The sequence below is a fragment of the Pectinophora gossypiella genome, chromosome 6 (assembly GCF_024362695.1).
Source record: "Pectinophora gossypiella chromosome 6, ilPecGoss1.1, whole genome shotgun sequence".
Taxonomy (NCBI): Eukaryota; Metazoa; Arthropoda; class Insecta; order Lepidoptera; family Gelechiidae; genus Pectinophora; species Pectinophora gossypiella.
In genome coordinates this window covers 1,680,191-1,707,834 of record NC_065409.1, presented here as the reverse complement: position 1 = coordinate 1,707,834, position 27,644 = coordinate 1,680,191, and the positions used below count along the sequence as shown (strand labels likewise).

General features: G+C 41.2%; 1 protein-coding gene across 1 annotated transcript; it reads right to left on the bottom strand.

The window, feature by feature from the left end:
• Positions 1 to 24,647, bottom strand: LOC126367625 (2-oxoglutarate dehydrogenase complex component E1-like). Its single transcript, XM_050011240.1, has 20 exons — positions 24,531 to 24,647; positions 23,772 to 23,853; positions 23,093 to 23,184; positions 21,285 to 21,420; positions 20,339 to 20,417; positions 18,216 to 18,392; positions 17,341 to 17,489; positions 16,679 to 16,764; positions 16,037 to 16,216; positions 14,783 to 14,963; positions 13,742 to 13,960; positions 13,211 to 13,404; positions 12,867 to 12,995; positions 12,142 to 12,263; positions 7,224 to 7,336; positions 5,643 to 5,830; positions 3,237 to 3,333; positions 1,509 to 1,701; positions 661 to 957; positions 1 to 150 (listed from the first exon to the last, which is right to left on the bottom strand). Exons 1-20 carry the CDS (start codon positions 24,645 to 24,647, stop codon positions 51 to 53), a joined length of 2,931 nt encoding a protein of 976 aa, XP_049867197.1. The 3' UTR covers positions 1 to 50.
• Positions 24,648 to 27,644: the final 2,997 nt, after the last annotated feature.

Genomic DNA, 27,644 nt, shown 5'->3' with positions numbered 1-27,644 from the left:
CCCATTCTCCAACTGGTACCAAATCCGTATTAGAAGCTTCAAGTCGTAAATCATAACTTTAAAATTCCCTCTTTGAGTTCCTTGACCTCTTTCGCGTACATCCACTTGATTCCCGTGGCAGATGCTGGGCTCGGCGCCCGCGAGATACATCTGAGGACATACGGGGATCTTTTAGGGTCTACGCAACGTTAAGGTGTTCCCAGACCTCGATCGATGGTCGATCGACGACATCGATCTTTTTTTTTTGACGTGACTTACTGTAGATTTGCCGCAGATTGCATTAACTACTTTGCCGGACAAATAGGGAGCGCTGAAGGCTCTCACCCGTAAAATGCAACTGCCCAGTTAGGCGTGAACGTCGGCTCAGGGCGTCGTCTGAGAGGAAAAATCAACCCTAGTGGGTCGATAGCGATAAGCGCTGATTGAGGGAAATCGTCGACCACGCAGGCGGGGTCGGTATCGGGATCCTGAAGTGTTTGTTGTCGCGAGCAGAATCGAAAAAACGTTTTGAAGTTAACGACATCGATCAATGGTAAGCATTGAATGAGGGAAATCGTCGACCACGCCGGCGAGGACCGGGGTCACAGTGATCAGGCTGTAACGTCCTAACCAAACTAAGTATTACAAAGTAATTTCGGTTTCTGTAAGCTAGGGACTTACTCGACTTTCTTCCCCAACAGATTTTCTATCCTGACTTTCACCCACAACCAGGGTCCTTGGTTTTTGTGCTCCTCTTGACAGAAACACACTTTAGCCTTGTCGTATTTACATGCTTCCCTCAACACAATATCGTAAGGGAAAGGATACAACTGCTCAATACGACAAACGGCGATTTTATCTTCTAACTTCTTCTCCTTTCGAATATCCGTAATCATGATATACACTTTTCCGGAACAAAATATGAGCTTCTTCACGTCTTTCGGATTTTGCGACGCCGGTCCTGATTCTGGGATAGCTCTGCAACGGGATAATAATTTGCTGGTGCAGTTCCAATCACAGGTTAGATAGATCTTAGATTATAAAAAAGTCTTCTACGAAACAATAAATAAGAATAACATAACACATAAACATAAACGGCCCATATACGTCCCACTGCTGGGCAGAACAGAAGGTGCCTATTCAGTCTTAGTTGCAAGTAGTTTAAATTAGGGTACTTAAGTAGTATTAATAAACTAATCTCAGTTTCGAGACTGCCCTCAAGATCATGTCAATGTGACAGTAAGTACTTACTTATATAAAATCAGGGAGTTGAGCATGATCTTGAGGGCAGTCTCAGCTGAGATTAGTTTATTAATACCACCCTTAGTCTAGGAGGAACGTCTAGGGCCCTGTACCGAGGTTTTACTTGCAGCTTCTTTTCCTCGGCTATACAGGTTGTGAGAAGATGCAGTAGTTTTAGGCGAATGGGACGTTTGTTACGTAAAAATTGACGATGTGTAACTATGTTACCTAATTAAGATATTTTTGAATATGAATTTAAGTTTAACTTGTTAGGTTGACTTCGATACCTTTGGAACTCGGTGCCGATTAGGAACTCCTCGAATTTGGAGCGGTACAGCGGATGCCTGAGGCCTAACTTGGGCGTGAAGATGATGAGCGGCTTCCTGAAGGGTAGAGCGAGCTGTCTTCGGAGTAGGTGGAAGTAGTTGGCCGCAGACGTAGGGTGCGCTATTATCCAGTTACACGCTCGGAGCTGCTTCACTGTTAGTGCAGATAAGATATTGGTGTTAGTGACATCGTAACGAATCCTGAGGGGGGTGATTCAGACCATGATTCTGAGTTAATATCAAGTAGAATTTTCCGTCGCAAAATTGATGTATTTTTTTTTTATTTTTCAATTCTATACTTTTGCGATGGAAAATTCCACTTGATATCAACTCAGAATAATGAGCAGAATCACCCCCTTCAGTATTCGTTACGATGTCACTTACACTCCGTATGTGTATTATGTGTTTATTTTGGACAACTTAAGCTCACTTGTTAGTTACGAAGTGTTTTGTGCGTGATATAAGGTGAATTAAGGGTAACGGCGTTTTCGGTCCAGTGGTTGAGCGTTGGGCTCGCGATCCCGAGGTCCCGGATTCAAATCCCGATGGGGACTTACTACCGATAGAGCGTATTCTTCTGATTGGTTGATTGGTCGGTTTCTACGCATGTCTGATAGCCTGTTTTCCTCTTCGCTTCGGTGGAAACCAAAGCTTGCTTTTCATAAGACTAGTTAGACTAGTATGACTAATTAAAAGTAATAACATAACATGGCATCACGCCTATTTCCTCAAAGGGGTAAGCACAGGCGTAAAGTGTACAGTCATGAGCAATATAATGTACCCACTTTAGGACTCTGTCGCACTACCATATTTGACATTTAGTGAGACTTACAGTTCAATATGCCAAAAAAGTTAATGTGACATGGTACTAAAGTGTATACATATTAATGCTCGTGACCGTATAGGTACATCTACTCCTCCTATGTTTAAGTCCCATGTAATTGGGGGCGAGCCTATTGCCACAAACAAATTCTGGAAACCACGTGTTGTCAATCTATAATCAGCAGGGCGCATATTAATGCGCAACGTGATAAAATTATCCATCGATGCAATACATTTTGTCGAAATCGATAAGTTTGTTTTTCTCCTAACATGCGTCATCATCATCATCACCAGCCCATTAACGTCCCCACTGCTGGGGCACGGGTCTTCCCTATGGATGGATAGGGAGATCGGGCCTTAAACCACCACGCGAGCCCAGTGCGGATTGGTGGTTATTAACGACTGCTAATGCAGCCGGGACCAACGGCTTAACGTGCCTTCCGAAGCACCGAGGAGCTCGACATGAAAACTTGCGTACATGCGTACACGCATGCGTAACATGCGTACCTCGTGATTTTGTTCGCATTTTGACAGAACGACATGACTTATTTGGGTTCACATATTAGCGCCAATCGACAAAAAGACAATTATATTATCGTCATAATCGATAAAATGACCGTGACAAAATTTTATCACATTGCGCACGATAGCCCCACTGATCTAAACGTGAAAACCACCCGTCCACCGACCCACCCGCATCATATAATTGTAAAGTTTTGTTTCCTTCTGGTGGTTGCCTGGAAGAAATTGCTCTAGAGCAATAAGGCCGCCCAAATTGTACTGTATTCATGTGTTATGTCTGATTGTTGAAATTTAGTTCTGTGCAATAAAGTATATTTGATTTGATTTGAAAATAAAGACACTCACAAACCATCTCCTTGTCGTCTAAGTTGGGTATGGCGTCCTCATCACAATCGCATGCGATCAGGTACCGCTCTATTCGCCCTGAGGAGTGCTCTGGACCCTGAAACATACACAGCACTTTCCCGTCAACCTTCTGATTTTTTAATTCTTGTTCTTCTTATCGTGTTTAATTTTTTTAAATTTTATGGAGTATTCCGCAATTTTCAACGTAAGATAGCTAAAAATATTTATGACTAACAAAAAAAAATCCTGGACTGAATATTTTTTTTGGAAATCTACCCCCAACCCCTTTAAAGAGGGGGTGAAATTTTATATGGGACTTTTCGCAGTTTTCAAAGTATGAAGCTAAAAATTGGTACACAAGGAAAGGGGAATCCTAACTGAAAGCGAGCGAAGCCGCGGGCAAAAGCTAGTATATACATTGTTATAGGTTTCTCTCTCTCTATTTAAGAGCTGCGCTCTTGTCGGTGGAGTAACCGCCATTCCTCTCTTCTTCCCGCCAAAACCTTCACCTCCCGATACGACACGACCTGCACCTTCTCTTTTATTTGTTTCATAAATGTTATCCTAGGTCTACCCCTTCCTCTCTTCCCTTCAATTTTTCCTTCTATAATGTTTGTTATAAATGAATCGTGTCGTATCAGGTGGCCAATCATATTTCCTCTCCGGTTCTCTATAGTCTTCAATATGGTTCTCTTTTCTTCAACTCTTTCCAGCACTTTTTCATTTGACACCATTTCAGTCCAGCTTATACCCTCCATCCTTCGCCAACACCACATCTCAAACGCTTCCAATCTCTCTCTGTCTCTCTGTGTCATAGTCCACGTTTCACTTCCATAGAGTGCAATGCTCCAAATATATGATTTAATAAACCGTTTCCTTATTTTTAATGATATGTTTTTGGTTTTCAAAATGTATTTTTTTCCTGTTAAATGCTTGTTTGGCTATTATGTCTTGTGTGCATCTAGAGTCACTATTTATTATACTTCCAAGATATTTGAAACTATCAACTCTTTCTAATATGTTGTCATTCAGTTTAACAGGTCTATAGTTTGCTGGATGTTTGGATGTTGTCATTATTTTAGTTTTGCTCGCGTTTATCTTTAACTGAAATTTTTTGATTACAATGTCCATGGTTGTTATCAGATTTTCTAATGCTATTTCATTTTCTGCGAATGCAGCAATGTCATCTGCAAATCTTACAAATTTGATGTTTTCCCCATTGATTTTAACCCCCCCTTCCGAACTTTCCTTGATTTCTTTAATGGCGCACTCTATGAATATGTTGAATATCAACGGTGAAAGGGGACAACCCTGTCTAACTCCTTGTCGTATTCTTGCTATTCCCTTTTCTTCTCCAATCTCAATCACTGCTTCTTGTTCTCTATATAATTCCATTATTATTTTCCGGTCTCTGTAATCCACTCCAATGTCCATAAGTGCCTTCATCATCAATTTCCAGTCCACCTTGTCGAACGCTTTCTCTAAATCTATGAATGCTATATGTGTGTCTAACCCTAAATCCATTCTTCTATCAATTATCATCCGCAACGCTAGTATACCCTCTCTTGTACCTTTTTGTTGTCTGAACCCATATTGGTCGTCTCCTACCACTTCTTCTGCTTTAGGTCTTAGTCTATTCTGTATTATCTTCAAAAGTATCTTGGCGGCCTGAGAAATAAGACTCAGTGTTCTGTGCTCCTCACATTTGAGGGTGTTCTGTTTTTTAGGTAATGTTACCGTTTTGCTCACTTTAAAGTCTTTTGGCACCTTCCCTTCTTTATACATAAGTTGTGTAATTTCGAACAACTCGTCAAGTATTGGTGGGCATACGACGTATTTTATGAGCTCAATATAGATACCATCTACTCCTGCTGCTTTTCCGTTCCGTTATAGGTTTACGCGGTTATTTATCAAAATTAAAACACATAATAACGGGTTCTTAACGCGAAAGATCAGGAGTCTCATATCCCTGATTTAAACGCGGTAAGAACCCGTTATTATGTGTTTTAAAAGCTAGTACTTATTTTGATATTTTTAATGTAAGTAAGTATCTACTTACATTAAAAATATCAAAGTAGATACTTACTTACATTAAAAATATCAAAATAAGTACATACTTACATAAATGTAGGAAAATGAGAATACTATGGAAGGATAATAAATGGGAATTTGATTGTTTATGGTATAAAAGTAAGAAAAGTATTTTAAAAAGTAAGAAAGGCGAGTCGATGGTGCGATGTCGGTCGAGTTAGAGGATTTTGTTAAAATATAAGGAGTACTTAATGATATTTAAAATATCCCGTGTTATTTCTATACTTATCCCAAAATTAGGGTATACATATCTATGTATTATCCTTCCATAGTATTCTCATTTTCCTACATTTATGTAAGTATGTATGTACTAACGGCGCCATCGAGTCCATGCGGCAGTTGCACGACGAGCCCCGACTGGCAGACCCACTTGCTCTCGCCGTTGGAGATGAACGTATCGAACATGGGCTGCGCGGTGTCGGCGAAGTCACCGAACTGCGCCTCCCAGATGGCCAGGCAGTACGGGCTGGAGTACGAATAGCCAGTCTCGAAGCCCAGGATCGCTTGATAGTACAATACATTTTAATATCATTAATCAACTTTTTTTTGACGTCACTTATTGTAGATTCGCCGCAAATGGCATTAACTACTTGGCCGGACAAATGTGGAGCGCTGAGGACTCTCACCTTGTACAAAATTAAAGACAACAGGCCTGAGGGTGGAATTTATCAACCTACTAGAATGAGGGAAATCGTCGACCACGCCGGCGGGATCAGTATCGGGGTTTTGAAGTGTTTGTTGTCGCGAGCTGATTGGCCGCCTCTATAGCTAGAGTTATCGGGTCCTCGGGATCGTATAGTCCTTCAGACGCCGGTACTTTTCGGTTCCATCCCTAATATTATTAACATAACACGACATTAGTTCACACTATATCCCAATTGGGGTAGTCCAAGGTATATACATCGCAAGAATTACGTACCTACCCGATCCCGTCCGAGCTTTCTGTTAAACCAACGTGATAGGTACTACTGCATTCAAATACATTAAATGTACTTAAGTAAAAATATGCATACAATAGACGCACAGTTGTGCCATTGAGCGATAGTTCGGCGCGGCTTTTTTTTGACGTGACTTATTGTAGATTTGTCGCAGATGGCATTAACTACTACCGGACAAATGGGGAGCGCTGAAGGCTCTCACCCGATAGAACGTTTAAGACAACAGGGGTGAGGGTGCCCAGTTGGGCGCGAACCTCGGCTCAGGGCGTCGTCTGAGAGGAAAAATATTTGAAAGAATTAATCGACCCTAGTGGGACCCTAGTGGGTCGATAGCGATAAGCGCTGATTGAGGGAAATCGGCGCGGCAAATCTACCTTTCTTGTATAGGGCACGTCAAAAAACAAGTAGTTCGATCGCGTGGATGCCATCACGTCCTCTATACAAACGACATCAACGCGCTTCCAGTGAAGCTCCAGCCAAGCAGTTAATTCCGGCCAAGTAGTTAATGCCATCTGCGGCAAATCTACAATATGTCACGTCAAAAAAAGAACTACCAAATCAAAGGAAAAGTTTAGAACACAGACGAAATAGCTTGTCTGTCAGGCTTTTATAGAACACATTTCGGTGAGTGTGCGCAGGAACTTCACGAGTTAATTCCACCCACTCCATTCCATCTACGCACAACAAGGCGTCGGAAGGCATTTCATCCTTATGTTGTGGATGTACCACCAATCCGCACTAAGCGTTTTGCCTCTTCTTTTTTGATGCGAACTGCAAAGGTCAGGAACTGTCTGCCGTCGTCTGTTTTTCCGACTCATTATAATCGAGGAGTCTTCTAGGCTAGAGTGAATAGGCTTTTGCTAGGTAAGCGTGATCCACCCTAGACCACATCGTCACTTAACATCAGGTGAGATTGTGTTCGACGCGAGCCTATTATTAAAATAAAGAGGAGGCTCACCGAACTCAGACAGCGAGCTGTTGTGCAGGTGGTACTGTTCCTGGTCTGGGTATAGAGTATCCAGCACGCGGTGTATAGCGCCGTCCACGCTCTGGTGGTGGAGCACGTGGTGTCTGGAACATACCACAAAGTTACATCATGGTAAAATGTTGACTCGACTCTTTCTCGATCCCGTCCCCAGTTGAGGCGACCTCAAGGTCTTCCACGAACTCAGCTTAAAATCGGTATTCTTAGGGTCTTCTTCTATCGTGTGGGTTGTGAGGTGGAGTAGCAACCTCATCAACCCTGGTGTCATGGTTACTGTTGAGCCGCCAAAGGCCCCTGACATGGCTAATGTAACGACTACTTGCTCTTAGGGTGGTATTAATAAACTACGCGCGCGCGCGTGCGCGCGTTTGTGTGTGTGTGTTTATATTATATATTACTTATAAAAAAATACATATTATGATATAACATAGCAATACTCCTGTGTACCTGTGAGGGGGTAGGCAGAGGTAATCCATCTTATGTGTTCGATACACATTAATTGCGATTGGAAATAAGAGAAAAAAAATATAAATGAAGTAGATGAAGGAAAGGAAGAATCGTAACCACTTGCGCTGTCCCTATAGACCTGAAAATTGCCCAGCTTGATAAAAAAAGTGAAACAAACATAAAATACATGGGGTGTTAGCACATCGGAACGAAAATTTTGAGGATTCAGACCATGATTCGGAGTTGATATCAGGGTGAATTTCAACAAGTCTCATTTTTTTATCATTTCGGTGAGATTTTTTATTTTAATACTTTTCTTCACATATTTGACGACAAATAAAACTTTAACCTATTTTGAATTATGTGCGTGAGTGGGCATCAAATACGATCGAAACTTACTGAGATATTTAAAATTGAATTTTTATGAGTCCACTGAAATGATAAGTACCCACTGAAATGATACAAATATACACCGAAATGATATAAATGTACACTGAAATGATAGTGAGTCCACTGAAATGAAATTAACCCACGGAAATGATACAGTCAAGAAAAATTGTGCTGCTTAGCTAGGGTTCCGTACAAAGTGAAGTTCGATTTATACATAAATAGCCTATATACGTCCCACTGCTGGGCACAGGCCTTCTCTCAATTAACCGGGGGGGGGGGGGGGGGGAGGTTATGGAGCATACTCCATCACGCTGTTCCACTGCGGGTTGTTGGAGATCGATTTATACATTCTTAGATAAATAGTTCAATACTTGCTAAATAAAAAATAGTTTAATACTATTTACTAATAGTAATAGATTGTTGTTCGTTTCTTTCATCGAGCAATAAAAAATGCATTAAGTTGTTGTCAATATGTGGAGCCGTGGTAGCTAATGGGTGGGTGGTAAGGTAATTCATATTTAGATCAGAAATGATTGTCACATGCTCAGCGGTGAAGAAAAACATCGTGAGGAAACCCATATTCCCGAAAATTCCATTTTCGGAGGTATGTGACCTAATGTGTATTGGGCTGGTTTCCTCTTCGTGGGTTGGAAGGTGAGACAGGCAGTCGCTTCTGTAAAATACTGGACCTGTCAAATCTTCAAGTTAGGTAAGAGGACCCTGTGAAAAATCGGTAAAATGCTAGGGGGATGATGCTTATTGTCAATATGTCTTTTTTGTGGCTATTGTCATTGCTTCTTTATTACTTACCTAAATTTTTTTTAAATAATATAGGTTCACGTAGGACCACAATCTCACCTGATGGTAAATGACGATGTGGTCTAGGGTGGATCACATTTACCTAGCAAATGCCTATTCACCCTAGTCTTGAAGTCTCCTAGATTATAACGAGTTGGAAGTTATATCCATACCCAAGAGCTCGAGATGGTTGGTAATTCACTCCGGAAAGTCCCAGTCAGGAGGAAAGGACTCCGTTTTGCGGTGAATAGACACGCCTGGGTCATGGAAGCGTTGAGTCCAACCTACTTGTTGTCACCCCAGTCTGAGACGGACTTAAGGGGCAGTTTCACACGATTCACAAGATCCTCTCTGAGGGCACTATCATCATCTCTGGTGCTTACGCGTGCATTGAACATGTATCTCTCCGTCACTGTGCTATCGTCTGCATGCCTAAAGATACCGGGCATAATCAGCAGATCATTGATAGAAAAAACGTGGCGGAGAGAACAAATCCCTGAGGGAGTCCGGCATTAATAGCATGTAGATCAGACAAGCACCCATCAACTACTACCCGAATCAATCTATCCCTATCTATCCAATTACATAGGCTAGAAGGGATCCTGAATGTATCAAGGGACATAACAAGATCCTCGCCTTGATTCTAGATTGCCTCACTCCATAAGCGTGTAGCATACACAAGAAGAACATCAGTTGACCTATCTCTGAGTAAATTGTTGGCTTCAAGGTACGCCAGGAGGCGGTTGTTCAGGATTAGCGGCGGTAGTTAGCAGGGTTGGTACGAGTGCCTTTTTTGGGCATACACTGCACATTGGCAAGGTTCCATGGTTTCGGGAATTGTCCTGAACCCAGAGAGAGCAGGTAAAGGCGTGTCAGTAGGAGACTATTCAGGTACACAGTTCCGCAGTACTATTGCTGGGATATCATCAGGACTACTGACCTTATTCACGTCTAGAGTGCGAAGCATTTTTATACGGCAGAAGTTTGCTTCAACCGATTTGACTAGCGGCTAAAAGGTTCTACTACCAGCTCAGTCAGTTTGGCATCAATTTGGCCAATATTGTCGAAACGTGCCCTGCGCATTGTCTTCTTGCAAGACTTTGCAGCGGTATTCAGGGAATTTTTCAGAGCCCGCATGTTAGGAGGCATATTAGAGCTTCTGCACTAGCATACTCCGCGATGTACCATGAGCGAGCCTTATCGTCAGATGATATGTCAGAAAATGGGATAGAATATTCCATTGCCTGACAACTAATATGGCATCTCCGCAGCTCGTCGAGTCTTCTGAAGAAAAGCAAACCTCACGCCAAGGATAGGTTTGCGAAGAAGTGCCGCATCTCATCCCAATCTGCTAGCGTGTGTCACCATATTTGCCTCGATCCTCTGGGGCTAGAATCAGGTGGGGAATAGACAGACACCTCACCAGATAATGGTCGGATGTTCCCAAGGGGGAAGTCACTGATAGAGGTTGATATTAGCAACGTCAGGTATCTTTGTAACGCAATTCACCAGATGTGAGAGATTTTGCCACACATGGCAAAAGCTTGCGCCTCTTTGCCAGCATGGTTGGTCTTCTGGAATGGGAACAACCACTCTTGCTGGTGGGCGTTGGAGTCCCGGAGAAGAACAAGTTGCGCTGAGAGATACCTCCGCCATGCCAACTCCACTGTCCTACTGAGGTAGGTGAATAACCTGTTTATCTCAGAGTTACCGCTGTGCGATCGGTAGACACTGGTGTAAACTATTTTATCCAGGCCAGTGTCCATCAGGATCTAAAGAATGGATAAGTCTGGGTATTCAAGGTTACCGAGAAAAGCAGAAAGAGGAGTTTGATAGAAGGTTATATGACGTTTTCCAATCACCCAAAATGGTTTTGGAAAATCATGAGATCATCTCGAGGAAAAATAAAATAGCTCCACAGAATTGTTAAAAAGGCCCTTAAAACAATACCTAATTCGAAACTAAAATTTAACACACGGATCTCTAAAACTTAACGGTTTTATCATTTCAGTGTTACTTATCATTCCCATGGACTGTTATTGGCATTTCAGTCCACCGAATCCACCGGAATGATAACACCGAGATGATAAAAAACAGGTTATTTTTGTATAAACTGTGAATTTAAATAACTATCGAAAAATCGACACTTCTCAAACAACACAGTACTTGCAGCCGATTTAACACTTCAATATTAAATAAAGTGAACTAATCTAACACGAGTTATAATGGCTACCGAAATGATTTTTTACTGATTTTTTTTTGTCCCCCTATCACCGAAATGATAAATTTCTATTTTTGGCGGGAAACCATTACACGCTGTGACGGGTATGTTCACGTCTAGCGGTCGAGCCGAACCAATGCGAGGTGTTGGCAGGTAAGGAGGTGTCATAGACGCAATGTTGACGGAGTTATTCTACCAAAACTTACTGTCCTCTGAAATGATAACTTTTTTCGGACAAAATTTAACTGCCTGTCAAATGTATGAGAAGGAAGGTAAACAGACAGAAATAGTTTTTGTTGTTAGATTATTTAATAATTTAACGAAATTCTATCATTTTCAATCCCAATAATAGAAAATAATTGTAGAGCAAGACATTTTATAAGCGATAATGGGTTACGGACAAGCTACCGAAATGATAAAATGACACTTTAAAAAATTTTTTCAGCGTGTTACAGTTGCTGAAACTGAATGTTTTTTTTTGCCAAGGTAGAGGATTACTTACTTTACCCAGAAAAAATATTCAAAATCATTTAGCAGAACTTTGCACTACCGTTCTCAGCCAAGACAACTTTTTTTTTCGCTTTTGCAATTCACCCATCAAGTGGAGTTTTCCGTCGCAAAATAATTAAAAAAATCACAAAAAATTTCATGGATTTTCCGACAAGAAATTCCACTTGATATCAACTCAGAATCATGGTCTGAATAATCCCCCTCAGTATTCGTTACGATGTCACTAACATCCTGTACGTATATAGGTGTAGGTGTTTCGCCGTATAGAGGACAGGTGTAAGGAATTAAATTAATAATTAAATAAATAATAATAATTATTATTAATTATTATTTTGATTTTTATTATTTTTATTATTTAATTAATTTTTATTTATTTTTTTATTAATATTTTCTGTATTAAGTATGTTTTATGGTTTATTAAACAATGTTCTTCAGTTTCCCTGGAATATCAATGTGACGCTTGAAAATATTAGAAAGTGATAAATAAAAGCTTTGTGTAAGAGTCAATAGCTTATTTTATAATACCTGTGGGCATTGGTGCCTCGCTCGACATCCTCACCGGTCAGTCGGATGTGGACCCTGTCTCGTAGCAGAGACCCGAGCGCCAGGGTTTCACCCATCGCCCAATCTGCTATCCCCTCTTTTACCTACAATCAATCAAAATGTAAATAAGTATTACTTATTTATTCATAAAGTATTTAGAAACCGCGTTGCCTAGCGACTATTATGCCGTGCTAGCCCAGTTAGTGGAACGCTTGCTTCTCATTTAGAGATCGCAGGTTCGAATCCAGCACAGGCCAAAACCAATGATTGTCGAATTTGTTTTCGAATTCATGATCGGATCATAAATGATTATCACGTGCTCAGCGGTGAAGGAAAACATCGTGAGGAACCCACATTCCCGAGAACTGCATTTTAAGAGGTACGTGACCTAACCTGTATTGGGATGGTTTTCTCTTCGCGGGTGGGAAGGTTACACAGGCAGTCGCTTTTGTAAAAAATCGAACCTGTCAAATCTTCAGGTTAGGTAAGCGGACCTGAAAAATGGGATACGCTAGGGGGATGAGGTTGTCTAGCGACTATTCGCGTGGTCAATTTTCATTGCGGCGGAGCAAAAATGCAAAATCTTAATTAGGTAAGTACCTAAATATTCACCTATCAACGTTTTTAGTAAGTAAGTACAAATCAAGTAGACATCCTAATTTATTTTTCGCTACGGTGTCGCACCCTGTACATGAACGACTACGAACCATTTTTTCCCGATTAGCAAGAATCTTCTTCAAGCCGTCGTGTAGTTCGAAGGCCCAGGGCTCCGGGGGAGTGCAGTAGTGCGTGGCAATGTGCATCAGCGTCGTCTTGGTTATACCCGTCCCTAAAATCTTAAGCAAAAAATAAATAAAAAATGACTTGTTCACACTTCTAACAGAGGACTTTCCGCCCCGCATCGATGGAATGGAGACAACAGGCCTGAGGGTGCTCAGTTGTCCAGGTTTGTTTTTCCTAACATCTAGCATGGTTAATTGTACACAGACAAGATATAGCTCTTAAGTTTCTGCTGCTGCTGAGAATTTTCTAGAACTTAAATGTGGAGTACCTTTTTAGGGTCAGTGGCCTGGAAAAAGCCGGTCCATGGCGTGTCGATCCAGTCGAGGATGCTCAGCTTGGTCACCTTCTTGGCCAGCTCGAAATGTGCGGCCATCGTGTCCATGTACTCCTTCTCCCAGCCCTTGATCTCAGCGTCTGTCACAGACCCCTCGGCTCTCAGTTTGTCCGCATACATTTTGTCCACTGTAAAATACTTGGGAATTAAAATTCGATTACCATTTTGTAACAGCTTCCATGGTTTGGCGTTAGAGCGTTGGGCTCATGATCTAGAGGTTCGATTCGATACCGGGTTCGATACCGGATGGGGCTGTCGAACATCACTTTGCGAGGCTGTTTGTGCTGTTTTATTTGGCTAGGATATTAGGCTGAATCATCCTGATTGTCCGAAAAAGGTATTGCCGTGCTTCGGAAGTCACCCAATGTCCACCAACCCGCACTGGAGCACCGAGGTATGCTCTGTATCTCCTCTGGTTGATTGAAAGGAGTCATGTGCCCTATACATTCCTTGAGTACTACTAACCTGTGTCTCGTTTCCTGATGAGTTTGTACATGACCGGCTGCGTAAACATGGGTTCGTCTTCCTCGCTGTGTCCGTAGCGCCGGTAGCAGACCAAGTCCAAGACGATATCTTTCTTGAACTTGCAGCGGAACTCTATCGCGATCCGGGCCACGGTCGATACTGCCTCCGGGTCATCGCCGTTCACATGGAGTACTGGAGCGTCGACACATTTGGCCACATCTTTGGATAAAGAATAAGAATTTTTCAGGTTACGCAGTAGGTTACGCACTACTTAACTGTTAAAAATTTGTGGTTTAGACCCTGTTTTACCACTTCTTGATAAATGAGAATGGGCTTGAGCTTCGTATTTCTAGATTACTTATCTCTCATTTAGTTCAAAATTGGACGTAGAACCTGAAGCGCGACCCTTTTATGGTGACTTTGAAATCTGCCAGTCAGTAAATTATGTGCAAACCTGAACAGCAACTGAAGTAGATTGGCGTCGAGGAGGATTCTTTGAACTAGAGTGAAAGTCACAATTGATCTGGTAAGGTTACAATGGACTATCCGAGACCGACCTTTGAGGAAATTAATAAACCAAGTTCAAAATTTTTTTTATTAAGTTGGTAACATACTTAGTTACACCTTGAATGGTAATTTTTTACATAATGAACGTCTCATCTGCTTAAAAAGTAGTGCAGAATCTTAAAACCAGTACAGCCGAGAAAAAGTGGCTGCAAGAAAAACCTCGGCACAGGACCGTAGACGTTTTGTCTCCACTCGGGGAGTCCTTCATAATTATGTCGTCCCCTGGGGCGGCGTAGTAGGCCCTGGACGTTCTTAATATATATTTTTTTTATAATTAAGGCTCGCGTTTGCCCACAATCTCACTGATGGTAAGTGACGATGTAGCCTAGCGTGGATTAAGCTTACCTAGCGATTGCCTATTCACTCTAGCCTTGAAGTCTCCTAGATTATAACGAGTTGGAAAAACAGACGATGGCAGACAATTCCAGTCCTTTGCTGTTCGCCAAGGCAAAATAACAAGACGACTAATAAGACCTGAGCAATAAGGCGAACTCCGGGAGTATCTCGGGTCGGTGGTGTATCCGATCTGGTTGTTGCACACGATGTGAATGGCGCCGTGAGACGTGTACGCTGGCAGGTTGCCGAGGTGTATCGACTCGTACACCACGCCTTGTCCACAGAACGCCGCGTCGCCGTGCATCACTATGGCCATTATCTGGTGACGAAATCATGACCAATCATTATCATTTATTGTTATAACCCAACCTGAGTAGGCTACATGTTATATTATATGTATCCCTTCCAGTTGATTCGAGGGAGGAAGCCATTGGCGAGCGGTGGAAGAAAATTTGGATGGATTGTGTGAAGGAGAATATGAATGTAAAAGGTGTAAGTACTGTGATGATGTGACATCTTCTATGCACATCATCCTGGCTGGCAGGTGCGGAATTCTAAAGCCGGGTTTCTACTGACGCGGAGAAGAGCGGAGATGTGCAGATTTGACCAATCACAGCGTTCGAGAGAGCGAAAAACGAAGACGCTCTGTCACTCTCTCCCTCACGGTGATTGGTCGATTCCTGCACATTTCCGCACAGCTCCGCGGCAATGGAAACGCAGCCTAAAAGTATTTTTTTAAATAAATGTCTTATTAACATAGTGCCTACCTCAATGTGAGTTTCTCTCATTTTATACGTACTTATTCCTCTTTCAACCTTGATTCTGTATACGAGATGAATTGCCTGTTTATATTTGAAGATCCCTCGTGACAGTACTGAGATTATGACTGACAGTGATAATTGGCAGAAGAATACATGTTGTGCTTCTTCTCTCGTGTGGGTTGTGTGGTGGACTACCAACCTCATCAACCCTGGTGTCAAGGTTACTAATGAGCCGCCAAAGGCCCCTGACATGACTCAAATAACGACTACTTACTTACATCAGTAAGGAGAAACCGGGACCAACGGCTTAACGTGCTTTCCGAAGCACGGATCATCTTACTTTCGGAGAATCAGGTGATTAGCCTGTAATGTCCTGACCAAACTAGAGATCATATAGTGATTTTTGTGATATGTCCCCACCGGGATTCGAACCCGAGGCCTCCAGATCGTGAGCCTAACGCTCAACCATTGGATCACGGAGGCCGTCAAATTCTTTTTAATGTTGTGCTGACCGCATTTAATGTAAGAGTGGGATAAGGGCAGGATGGGCAGGAGGATGCTGATGGCATTCACTACGTGACTGAACAAAAGCGAGAAGAACTACACTAATCGGTGTTGGATCCTCACTAACCTTGTCACCATTGTTGTCACCCCTCCAGTACTGCTCGGCCCTGGTTTTGCCAATCACCACCGGCGACACCACCTCCAAGTGCGAGGGGTTGCAGCTCATCGACACCTTGATGTACTTGTTGGTGCGCCGGATGAAGCGGTGGATGAACGTGCCCAGGTGGTACTTGATGTCGCCTGAACCCTGTTTTTTTTACAACATCGACACCTAAGTTTAAAACTTACCTAGAGGTATCTAAACAAAGAGATTTCTTGAGAAGGATTGTTGTTTATTTTGTAGTAAATCTGTGATAGCCCTGTTCGGTGAACGTGTGACTTACATTCTGATGGTGTCACAGGTTCGAATCCCGGTCCAAATCCACTGAATTCAGCTTGTATTCCACAGTGGTTGGAGATGCATACTTTTCGGGACCATACCATTTTTGGTGTGATCGGGAACCGTAACTAGCTTATTGCAGATTTTCCGCAGATGACATTAACTACTTGGCTGGACAAATGGGGAGCGCTGAAGGCTCTCACCCCGTAAAACGTTTAAGACAACAGGTCTGAGGGTGCCCAGTTCGGACCCTAGCGGGACGATAGCGATAAGCGCTGATTAAGAGACGTAACTAGCTACGATTTGAAATGATGTAATGTAATGACTTACTGGATCTTTTGGTTCCATAGGTTTGAATTGAGCAAAGATATCGACAAGCTGCTTGCGACAAACGTTTACCAGCATATTCAAACGGCCTGAAAAAAATATTGTGAGACCATCATCATCACTCATCATCATCATTTCTCTTGTTTGTTTATTGTTATGTACGTACATGCCTTGTTTGAATGTTTGAATATATGTTTTTCTCTCAGGAATCCGGATCCGGATATTCAAGGCTGTTTTTTGTGATTACATCCCTACGGGAATAACGGATTCCAATCCTTGCCAAGAGACATAGGTGAAGGCCTCAACGGTTGTAGAGGCGAAGATGGGCGCCATCGGTACGGCAATGCAGGAGGGAAGGCGCAAGTCACAGGGACTGTAACCTAGAACCTGACAGAGGGCAGCAGAAACTGTCAGTACTATTCATAGGCGGAGGACAGGAGTCCTAGTACGGCTTTGAGATAGACTACTCTGGGCGCCATCCCACTCGCGTCAGACAGAGTACTGCGGGACAGAAGGCAAGAGGGAAACCACTGCCCTATTTTTCCCTAAAAAGTAGCATGGATAGGAATGCTATACCAACAAGTGCCACGCCCACACCCACGGGGATTTGGACCCAGAATATCCGAATCGCGGGCCTAACGCTGAACCACTGGACAGGTCGTTACCTCGATGCTGCATGGCCATGACGATGGAGTTGACTCCGAGCCGCGTGCTGGTGTCCACGATCTCTTCTAGCATCACGATCATGCTCTCGCCGCCCTCCAGCCCGAAGCGCTTCTCCGCTGGCCATTTTGTCGCGAAGTATTTCTCCAAACTGTATGCAAAACATAATATAAGCTAACAACTAAAGCTAAAACTAATAGCAAAATACAAGGATAATATTTTGAATTTGGCAGAAAATTAATTTAAAGCTGATGTGAAGTTTACTTTATGTAAAAAAGTTTAATGAAGTGATGTGATCCAGCCGATTTCGGCCACGGCGACTGCTTCAACTCCAACGTTCATGTGCTCGCATGTTGCTTATAAAGGTAATCTTGTTGGAAAAGATAGCGGGCATGTGAGCACACCATTTAATAATAATAATAAACTAAATGATAAAAATGCTTGGTATTAAATGTGTTTCTCTAGTTAAGTAAGCCGCAAAGGAGAATGCGGGTGCGCGCGCGGATTATCTGTCTCCCTCGTACTTAAGCAGTACACCCAGTGCCGTGCCGTTCCCAAAGTGGGAATATTCCCGTTGTAAAAACTCTTCAAAGGTAAGGACACTGTCTGGACTTCTTTTTCAAATTGTTCTTTCTTGTAAGTACTCGGATCTGGTCTTACCTACCTCCCAAAGTGCGAACATTCCCGAGAACCGGGAACATTCCCGATTATGTTTGAGACATGCAATACATGACTGAGTACACCCAAATGGGTATTAAGGGCAAAGTTTCTCTTTGGCAGTTGGCTCATTCCACAGGCGGAATGCTGGAACACCGAGATGAAATCCAGTCCGGCATAACTCTTCGCTGTTGCGGAGTAGGCATAAAAGGTTACTTACAAAACTGCCTTAGTGAGCCGGCGCTGGATGAGCTTCTTCTCCTCGATCGTCTTGTCCATGGCTCCCGGCTTCTCCAACTTCTCTCGCAGGAAGTTGACGCAGTCCAGGCTGTACAGGTGCATGTACTCCGTGCCGATGGAGCCGCAGTACGCTCGCTGCAGGCGGGCCACGATTTCCCTTGCCAGAAAAGTCGACGTCAGCGTTCTTTTATTTATAATTAAATAAATAATCAAATCATTTATTTCGGATTTCATTTATTTGGAGTCGACGACTTTTACGCGGTAATTCGCAAAAAAGTTGGCTCATTAGTACGCAGAGTGCGAAGGAGCACGAACAGCGTCCTTAGGATGGTGGGAGACCGGCTGGACTCCGCGCTGCTGGGCCGCCGGTTCACCGAGCTGCACGTGTTGCGCCCGAGCGCACGGTGAGGTTGCCCATCTGCTTATTATCTGCATTACTTGTTACTAACATAGCATGTAAGTTAGTCATACTAACATATCTATGGACTGTAGTCTGAAAATAAATGTTTTTTTTTTTTATTTATTTCGGAATCATAATCTTCCATAGTTTTTTTAGTATTGACAAAGAAAAATTACTTATATATCTAGTGTTAGTAAAGTATGTAGTTTATTTTACATTATAAATAAGGGGTCTGTCCCTCGTATTTATATCATTCCAGTGTCCCAGAATAGGACACTGAAACCGCTCTGCTATCGGTTGGAGGATAGTGTATTGCAATACCATACATACATACATAAACCCTCGCCTATTTCCCAACGGAGTAAGCAAAGACTATGGAAATTTAATTTGCTTCGATCCTGACACACTTCTCTTTACCTCCACATTCCTCAATCGTTTCATACAACATTTTAATTCGGTAAATATACGTCCTTCTAGGTCTTCCTCTGCCAGCCCTACCATCAACCTTCGCTTTATATAACGCTTTCGTAATATCCTACACCCGTTCGACGTGTCCAAGCCAACTTAACATTCCCTTCTCAACAACAACATAACATTTTCTTCTTCTTTTTCTTCTTCTTAGTCACTATTCACTATATCATAGATAGATAGATAAAATACTTTATTGAGCACAATGGACACAAAATACAGAGATAAGGACAACGTATACAGAAAAGCACAACAGGCGGCCTTATTGCTCATGCAGCAACTTCTTCCAGGCAACTTTTGGGTACAGGAAAATTTTGTACAAGTATAATAATAGCGGGTCCATCCTTTACACCACATATATCTCTTATCACACGATACACGATGTTGCTCACTCTATTCCTCAATTTTAAATTAACGCACTTACGCACATGGCCTCGTCATACAAATTAGAGAACGATCATACACATTTCCGCCATATAATAAATAAATAATCACATTCGTCGTCACGGTAACGTCGTGACACGTCATCGTGTATACACGTTGTGCCCACAACTTAAGAGTAAGTAAGAATTTAAGAGCCGCGCTCTTGTCGGTGCAGCATTCTGCGTGCTACTTTTAGGGAGAAATGGGGTAGTGGTTTCCCTCTAGCCTTCCGCCTCGCGGTACTCTGTCTGCCGCGAGTGGGATGGCGCCCACAGAATTATCTTTCAAAGTCATACTAGGACTCCTGACCTCCGCCTCTGAATAGTACTAACAGTTACTGCTACGTTACGACATGGATCGAATTGAGAACCTCTTTTTTAGAAGTCGGTTAGAATAGGACCGCGTTTGTTCACAGTTTCAACCAATGAATCAATAATCAATTAATTCTGTATTGCACAAATACAAACACAGGACATGTACAGACGCGAATAAAATAAGCACAATAGGCGGCCTTATTGTTAAACAGCAATTTTTGCCAGGCAACCTTAGGTTTTTCACCTGATAGTAAGTATGCGTCATAAAAGGTTGAACGTTGATCAACAACAACATAACACATAAGCTCACGACTATATCTTAATTGGGATATTCACAGGTATATTCATTGCAAGATGAACTAAGTACCCACACCTCACCGAGCTTTGAACTTTGAAGATTCCAAGATTTTATTGAAGGGGAAACAGACCCCGTTATTTCCGTTATTATAAAGAATAAAGTATCTGGTGGGATAATAAAAATAAAATTTAAATAAGTACCTTAACGGTAAGCTATTTTCTGTTCCACCGATGAATGTTCTCTCCGGAAGCTCGAATACCATATCCATATGTTCATCCCCTTAAATTATTAAAATAATAAATCAAAATCGGCCAAGTACAAGTCGTCAACGAGATAACATAATGAGAAAATTAAATCGAAAAAATCTAACTCGGACGGGACTTGAACCCACAGCTCTTGTCAAGCCGGGACGAGCGTGTTAACCATTACACCACCGGGTCCTCCTCCTGCCTAAGCGAAATTCTTCGATCTATATATATCGTCATTATGCTGACGCCGAGATAACATATGAATATAACTCAATTGAGTCAGAGGTACCCATCATATGATGAACTAAGTGCCGACGCCTCACCGAGCTTTCTGTTAGATCAACCTAAATGGTGAGTCGTATCGCCGTCTATAATAGTCGAGCTAACTGTGTACGAGATATTATCAAATTAAGCAGAAAAGGTACTTTACGATTTTCCTTTACTTCCGTAGTAGTCTACTTGCTATAGTAAATGTAGCCGTTACACAAGCCATGTCAGGGGCTTTCGGCGGCTTAATACATAACATAACGCAACTTAAACAGGCTATATATGTCCCACTGCTGGACACAGACATCCCCTCGATCAACCAGAGGGGGTATGGAGCATACTCCACCACGCTGCTTCACTGCTGGTTGGTGGAGATGTTTTTTACAGCGAACGTCTGTGGTCTGCCTACTCCAACGGGAAATAAGCATGATCTTATGCATGTAATGCTGGGACCTATGGCTTAACGTGTACGAAGCATGGATCATCTTACTTTTTCCAACAATCAGGTCAGGCTAACTATAACACTGCTGATGAGGTTGATCCACAGAGGTTGAGGTTGAGGTTGGTTGGCCCACATGAAAGCAGGTAGTAAAACTTCCTGAAAAGAAAATTTGGATATTTGCATGCATACTTAATGTGGTTCCGAGCTCTCTGCAGACCATCTGGTACTCCTGCCCCGGCGCATACTGGTTGGTGTGCCTCATTATCTGTTTGGCTCCGTACGTCAGCTCCAGCGGGTCGATCTTCGCCAGGAGATGGCCTCGGGCCTAGAATGGTATCTTTATTTTTTATTTTTTTTATTTAAGGAAAGCATACAGCTTAAAATAACACATAAACAATATAACACACTTAAGGTAGTACAGAAGCCAATTAAGTTTTCACCAAGAATTAATGCATGCACTTGGGTATACAAAAAAAAGTAAAAATAAAACACATATAGGATGATTAAAAGATAATACGAATTCAGACATATTAGTAATAATATTCATGAGTATAGAATATCTTTGGTACCTACTCTTCAGTAGTCTAGTCTAACTTACTAATAACAAACAAAATAAAAAAAGAAACAAAAAATACGTACTTATTTTAATTCAATTTAAATAGATTTTTTTAATGCAGTTTTTCTTTTATTCTTTTTTTTTTTCACCGTTTTATTTTTGATGGCGGAAGCAAATTTAAGGAATTTAAGGTGGAAAATATCAATTCTAGATGTAGATGTATAAATAATTCTAGATGGCGATGCATCCAGAGGTATCCGTCGACGGCAATACCCTTAGCTAGTGTTATCCTGGGACTAGTGAAACCAATTTGGTTTTGAAAGTCCTTTTGCAAGAAGCACAATAAACAGACCCATATGAGCTACTTTTACCTAAATGTAGTTGTAGGACGACTTGGGAATCTGCCGTTTGACGTTAAAATCTTCAAGACGGCAACAAAATAAAGAAAGCAAGAGACGTTTATTATAAAGGGACACCACAGTAACAGAAAAAAAAACTAAACACGGAATAACACATAACTTACAATCAAATTACAATATATACAAAAAAATAAAAACAAAAGTAATAAAACAAAATATAAATATAAGTTCATAATTATACATTTTTGAAATTAGTTCCTTAAAAAATATATAAAATATATATTTAATATATTGTTTATTATTTTATTTTTCTTATTATTGTTTTGTATGTTGTGTGCAATAAAGTATATTTGATTTGATTTGATTTTGATTACGTAATAAAAACAACTTACACAAGAGACTACAAATAAATAGACAGTAAACATTAAGGCAAATTGTAATTGCAATACACAATGTATATGAGTTGTATTTACTCCCAGCGGGTTTAAAAAGGCCACAACGAAAATTCATTTTGAAGAGAAGTACTTATTTGTGTATATAGGCTGTACCTATATCCAGACACACATACAATACATACATACAGAGACTTGAAGCCTATGAATGTGGTGTTGGAAAGAATATGTCCGAAAGAAGACAAATATTGAGAGTTATTGAGGACAGAAGAGGCAAGACGATTGGACACTTAATAAGACACGACGATTGTTTAAAAACTTCATAGAAGGGAAGATAAAAGTAAAGAGAGGAAGGGGAAGACCAAGAAGAGCTTACATGGAACAAATTAAAGAGAAGGCGAACGTCGTATCTTATAAGGAAGTGCAAGAATTGGCCTTTAATAGACAAGAGTGGAAAATGCTACACCAACAAGAGCGTGGCTCTTAAATTAGTGATGAGCTTACCTATACCATTGAATAAGAAATAATCCTACGTATAGAACGGCAAATCTCCGCTCCCCACCAACGACTGAGCTGGTTTAAGGTAGTCAAAGAATGGAGGAGGCTACACCGACAAGTGCGTGGCTCTTTTAAATTCTATCATTGATCTACTTACGTATCTATCTACTAGGTCAATGGCTTTACAATCACCTGATAACTCCGAATAAGATTCTGTACAGCGAGATGGAGTTTGATCACCTCTTTGTCGATAGATTTGTTTTTACCCGACGACTTCGGTTTTTCTATAAACATCAAGACATATAACATAAACAGCCTATATACGTCCCACTTGCTGGGCACAGGCCTCCCCTAACCTGATCTGGTTGAGGGGAGGCCTATGCCCAGTAAACATCAATAATAATTTAAATATAAGTACTTACTTATGTATGTGTATTAATATACTCGTATTTTACACAATTTAACTCTTTCTCTTCTATTGTGTGGGTTGTGAGGTGAAATACCAACCACATGAACCCTGGTTTCAGGGTTTACTTTTGAGCCGCCAAAGGGCCCTAACATGGCTCATGTAACGACTACTTACTTACATCAGTAAGTAGTAACCGGGACCAACGGCTTAACGTGCCTTTCGAAGCAAGGATCATATTATTTTCGGACAATCTGGTGATTAGCCAGTAATGTCCTAACCAAACCAGAGACCACAAAGTAATTTTTGTGATATGTCCCCACCGGGAATCGAACCCGAGACCTCCGAATCGTGAGCCCAACGCTCAACCACTGAACCACGGAGGCATTTGTTATTTAATTATATAAGGTACTTACTTACAAGTTACAAGAATAAGTTATTTGTTTGTTTAAGAAAATTACTCACTTGTATTTGGACTAAACTCATCTTGTACTTCATCAATGGACAGAGCTGGACCGCACAAGCTGTCATAAAATCCATCCCAGGACTGGAAAGTAATGGAATCAAACATTCGACGCAGCATACGTCAGTGTTGTTGAACATATTATAGAGGTAGTAGATTCCGAACCTATTTCCTATAATAAACCTTTAAAGCGGAGTTCAGGAAAGCAAAGACGTAGCGAACAGTGTTTTTCTAACAATGCTTTTTTGTTGTGACATTTCGGACAGCAAAGAGAAGATTCTGTACGTCATAGGACGAAGATACCCTATAGATGTCAGCTTTTATTATATGTTCCTAGATCTCCTAACCTCTGTTCAACTCCGCTTTGCTTTTTCTAAAGCATGACCATCCATCTCCTATCCGCTGTACTATTCATGGAAACTGCATCATCAAAATCACATTCCCCATTTTTATTATCATATATATATATAATGATATGTATTGTTTGTGTTGTTGTTGTTTGTTGTTGTTTTGTTGTTTGTTGTTGTCTACGACCTAAAACATGTACCTATTGTGATCGCCGCCTACATCCCCATTAGTCGTCGTAAGTAAATTTATGTTTGCCGTTTAGTAAAAAGTAACTGATTTCACTAATATTTTATTTTGAGACAAACCCATGTCGCGTTTGGCAATACTCCTTAGCGTATTTTGTTCATGTTTTATCAATATTAAAAAAAAAATTAGTCTTGTATTTGACTTAATAAATAATGTTAGTCACTTACAGAATCAACGGCACCTTTTTTCCCCGCCCAATCCTTGTATTGGTTCTCCAGAAAGTTGGCGTTAGATCCATTTAGAAACGACTCCGCTTGACTCGAGTACTCCACATGGTGCTGCATGACAATAAGCAACATTAACCTCCCAAGACCGAGATGTCCAAACAATGGGGGTTTGGATTTGAAAAGGACATTCGATCTTACGTCACTAAACAAGAGAGGATGAGATTCGTTTCCGAGTGGAATATGTTTGGTTCATAATTTTATTATCAGCGAGAAATGAGTTTTGGAGGTATGTGACGTAACCTGCATTAGGCTGACTGGAAGGTCAGAACGCGTGACTTGCATCGCAGTGTCTAAATTTGAATCCCAGATCGGACCCTAATCTATTGAATTCGACTTTTGAGTTTGACGTCGATAATTGACATACTTCAGATAGATAGATAAAATCTTTATTTAGGTTTAAGACGTCACGTTGTTGCCACGATTATTGGTGTCCTACTTAGAGGAGTAAACCACTGCCCTATTTTCCCTAAAAAAGAAGCATGGAAAATGCTGCACCGACAAGAGCGTGGCTCTTAAATTGATGATGATGACTTACAGGAGTGAGTGGTGTGTATTACTATACCCTCTGCCTACCTCTTCGTTGCTACAGGCGTGATGCTGTTATATTTGTTATTTATCAACAATACAAGTTGATAATAGGATTACGAAAGCGGTATATAAAGCGAAGGAAGGCAGGGCTGGCAGAGGAAGATCTAGAAGGACATTGGCCAAATTGGAGATATCCTTCGAAAATGTTTAGTACGATCTACTCTGAACCGGCATGCGTGTATGAAACGATTAATGAATGTGGAGGAAGCAAGAGAAGTGTGTCAGGATAGAAGCAAATGAAATTCCATAGTTGGTAAGTATTGTTGGATGAAGGTGAGCGCATAATGCCTCCGGCTCCGTTTTAAAAAAACCACTAAGTACACTTTTTTTTTGTCGTGACTTATTGTATTTTTCCCGCATTCACTACGAGTACTTACTCTAGCCATAGAGGCAGCCAATCAGCTCGCGACACCAAACACTTCAGGTCCCCGATACCGACCCCGCCGGCGTGGTCGACGATTTCCTTCATTCAGCGCTTATCGCTATCGACCCACTAGGGTCGATTAATTCTTTCAAATATTTTTCCTCTCAGACGACGCCCTGAGCCGAGGTTCGCGCCCAACTGGGCACCCTCAGGCCTGTTGTCTTAAATGTTGTACCGGGTGAGAGCCTTCAGCGCTCCCCATTTGTCCGGCCAAGTAGTTAATGCCATCTGCGGCAAATCTACAATAAGTCACGTCAAAAAAAAAAACTACGAGTACTTGGCCGGGTTTGCGCTCGCTAGTCCTCTGCTCTACAACTGTTTTTCTATAAGTATATTATATTTCTTTTTATTTACCGTAGAGGCCAGGTTTTGTAGTGTATTCATTAACTTGAGTAATTTGTGAGGGCGTAAAGCTGCCACCGCCATCTTGCTAATTTAGAACGTGTTCTGAAATATATAAATACAGGCTGTTAACGATAGTAACGAAAACTTTGAAGGATGATTCAGACCATAATTCTGAGTTGGCATCAAATGGAATTGTCCGTCGCAAAAGTATGAAACTGAAAATAGTTAAACAAAACACTGAAATTTTGATTAATTTTCCGAAAGGAAGGGGGGTGGAAAAAACAGCTGCGCGCGATAATTAGTTAAAAATCGTATATATCCTGCCTCCGGATTTCGGAAAACGAAATATACAGATCGTCGGGGAATCTTTTCCCGGTTCAAAATCATGTACTTATTTATTTTTTGAGGAAACTTTTAGTTTTTGAGATAATCGCTATTAAAGTTTGTTTCAATACGAGTCTAAGACTATATTTAAGGTGTTTTTTATATTTTTTTACAAAACGAATACCCGATATTTATCTGTGAAAGATTCCCCGTCGATCTGTATTTTCATTTTCCGAAAATCTGGCGGCAGAATGTAAACCGTAAACCGTAAGTCATAATTAAATAAGTAGGTACTTACCAGACATTTGCGGGCCAAAAGCCATAATAAAGTACTTAGGTACCTACTTAGCTTTTGCAGTATGGTAGTGTAAAACACACTACCTGGTGGAAACCCCCCACAATGGGGGACAATCATATATGTATTTATCAATAACAAATTTTCAACTTACGTTTTCCGTGAAGTATATTCAGTCTGCTGGTTTATATATACGTTTTCGAAATAAATATATATATATGTAAAGGTATATGTATAAAATTATATATATTATATAAAGAAAATAAATATCATTTTCCTAAAGGAAAGTGTTTCATTTGTTCATGATTTATCACAATGTCACATTTGGAATATCAAAGAGTATTGATCGCTTCTCTTCTCTTTGATATTTAAAAAATAGTTCATAATGTTCTTACTCCAGATTTTATTAAATACCTTTGCAGGCGAAATATGTTCACACGATATAAAGCTCAATTGGGGTAGTCAGAGGTACATCCATGGCAATATGAACTTAATCGACTCTAGACAGCCGTTCGCGATAAGCGTGAAAACGTAGACCACGCCGGCGGGGTCGGTATCGGGGTCCTGAAGCGTTTGTTGTTGCGAGTTGATTGGCCGCCTCTATGGCTAGAGTTATCGGGTCGTTAGGATCGCATATAGCGTTATTCGGGTGCCGATATTTTTGCGTATCTTCCGTAAGAGGGATGTATACAGGCACTTTAGAAAATCCACTCGTTTTATATCTGATCTAATGACACCTTTTTTTGACGTGACTTATTGGCATTAATTACTTGGCCGAACAAATGGGGAGCTCTGAGGGCTCTCATTCGGTACAAAATTTAAGACAACAGGCCTGACGGTGCCCTGCTGGGCGCGAGCCTTGGCTCAGGGTGTCGTTTGAGGGTATTATATCAAAATTTAAAATAAGTACTCCGCTGAGACTTCGTAGGAAAAAAGCCTACTCCTTCTTTGTAACTCCACCATCTAGAACAAATTTGGGTCAATATGCTACTATTTCCAGGTTGTGTAGATTGTATAATATGTTGGCCAGATATCATGATCTTGACATTACTATGCCCTTAAATGCATATAAAAATAT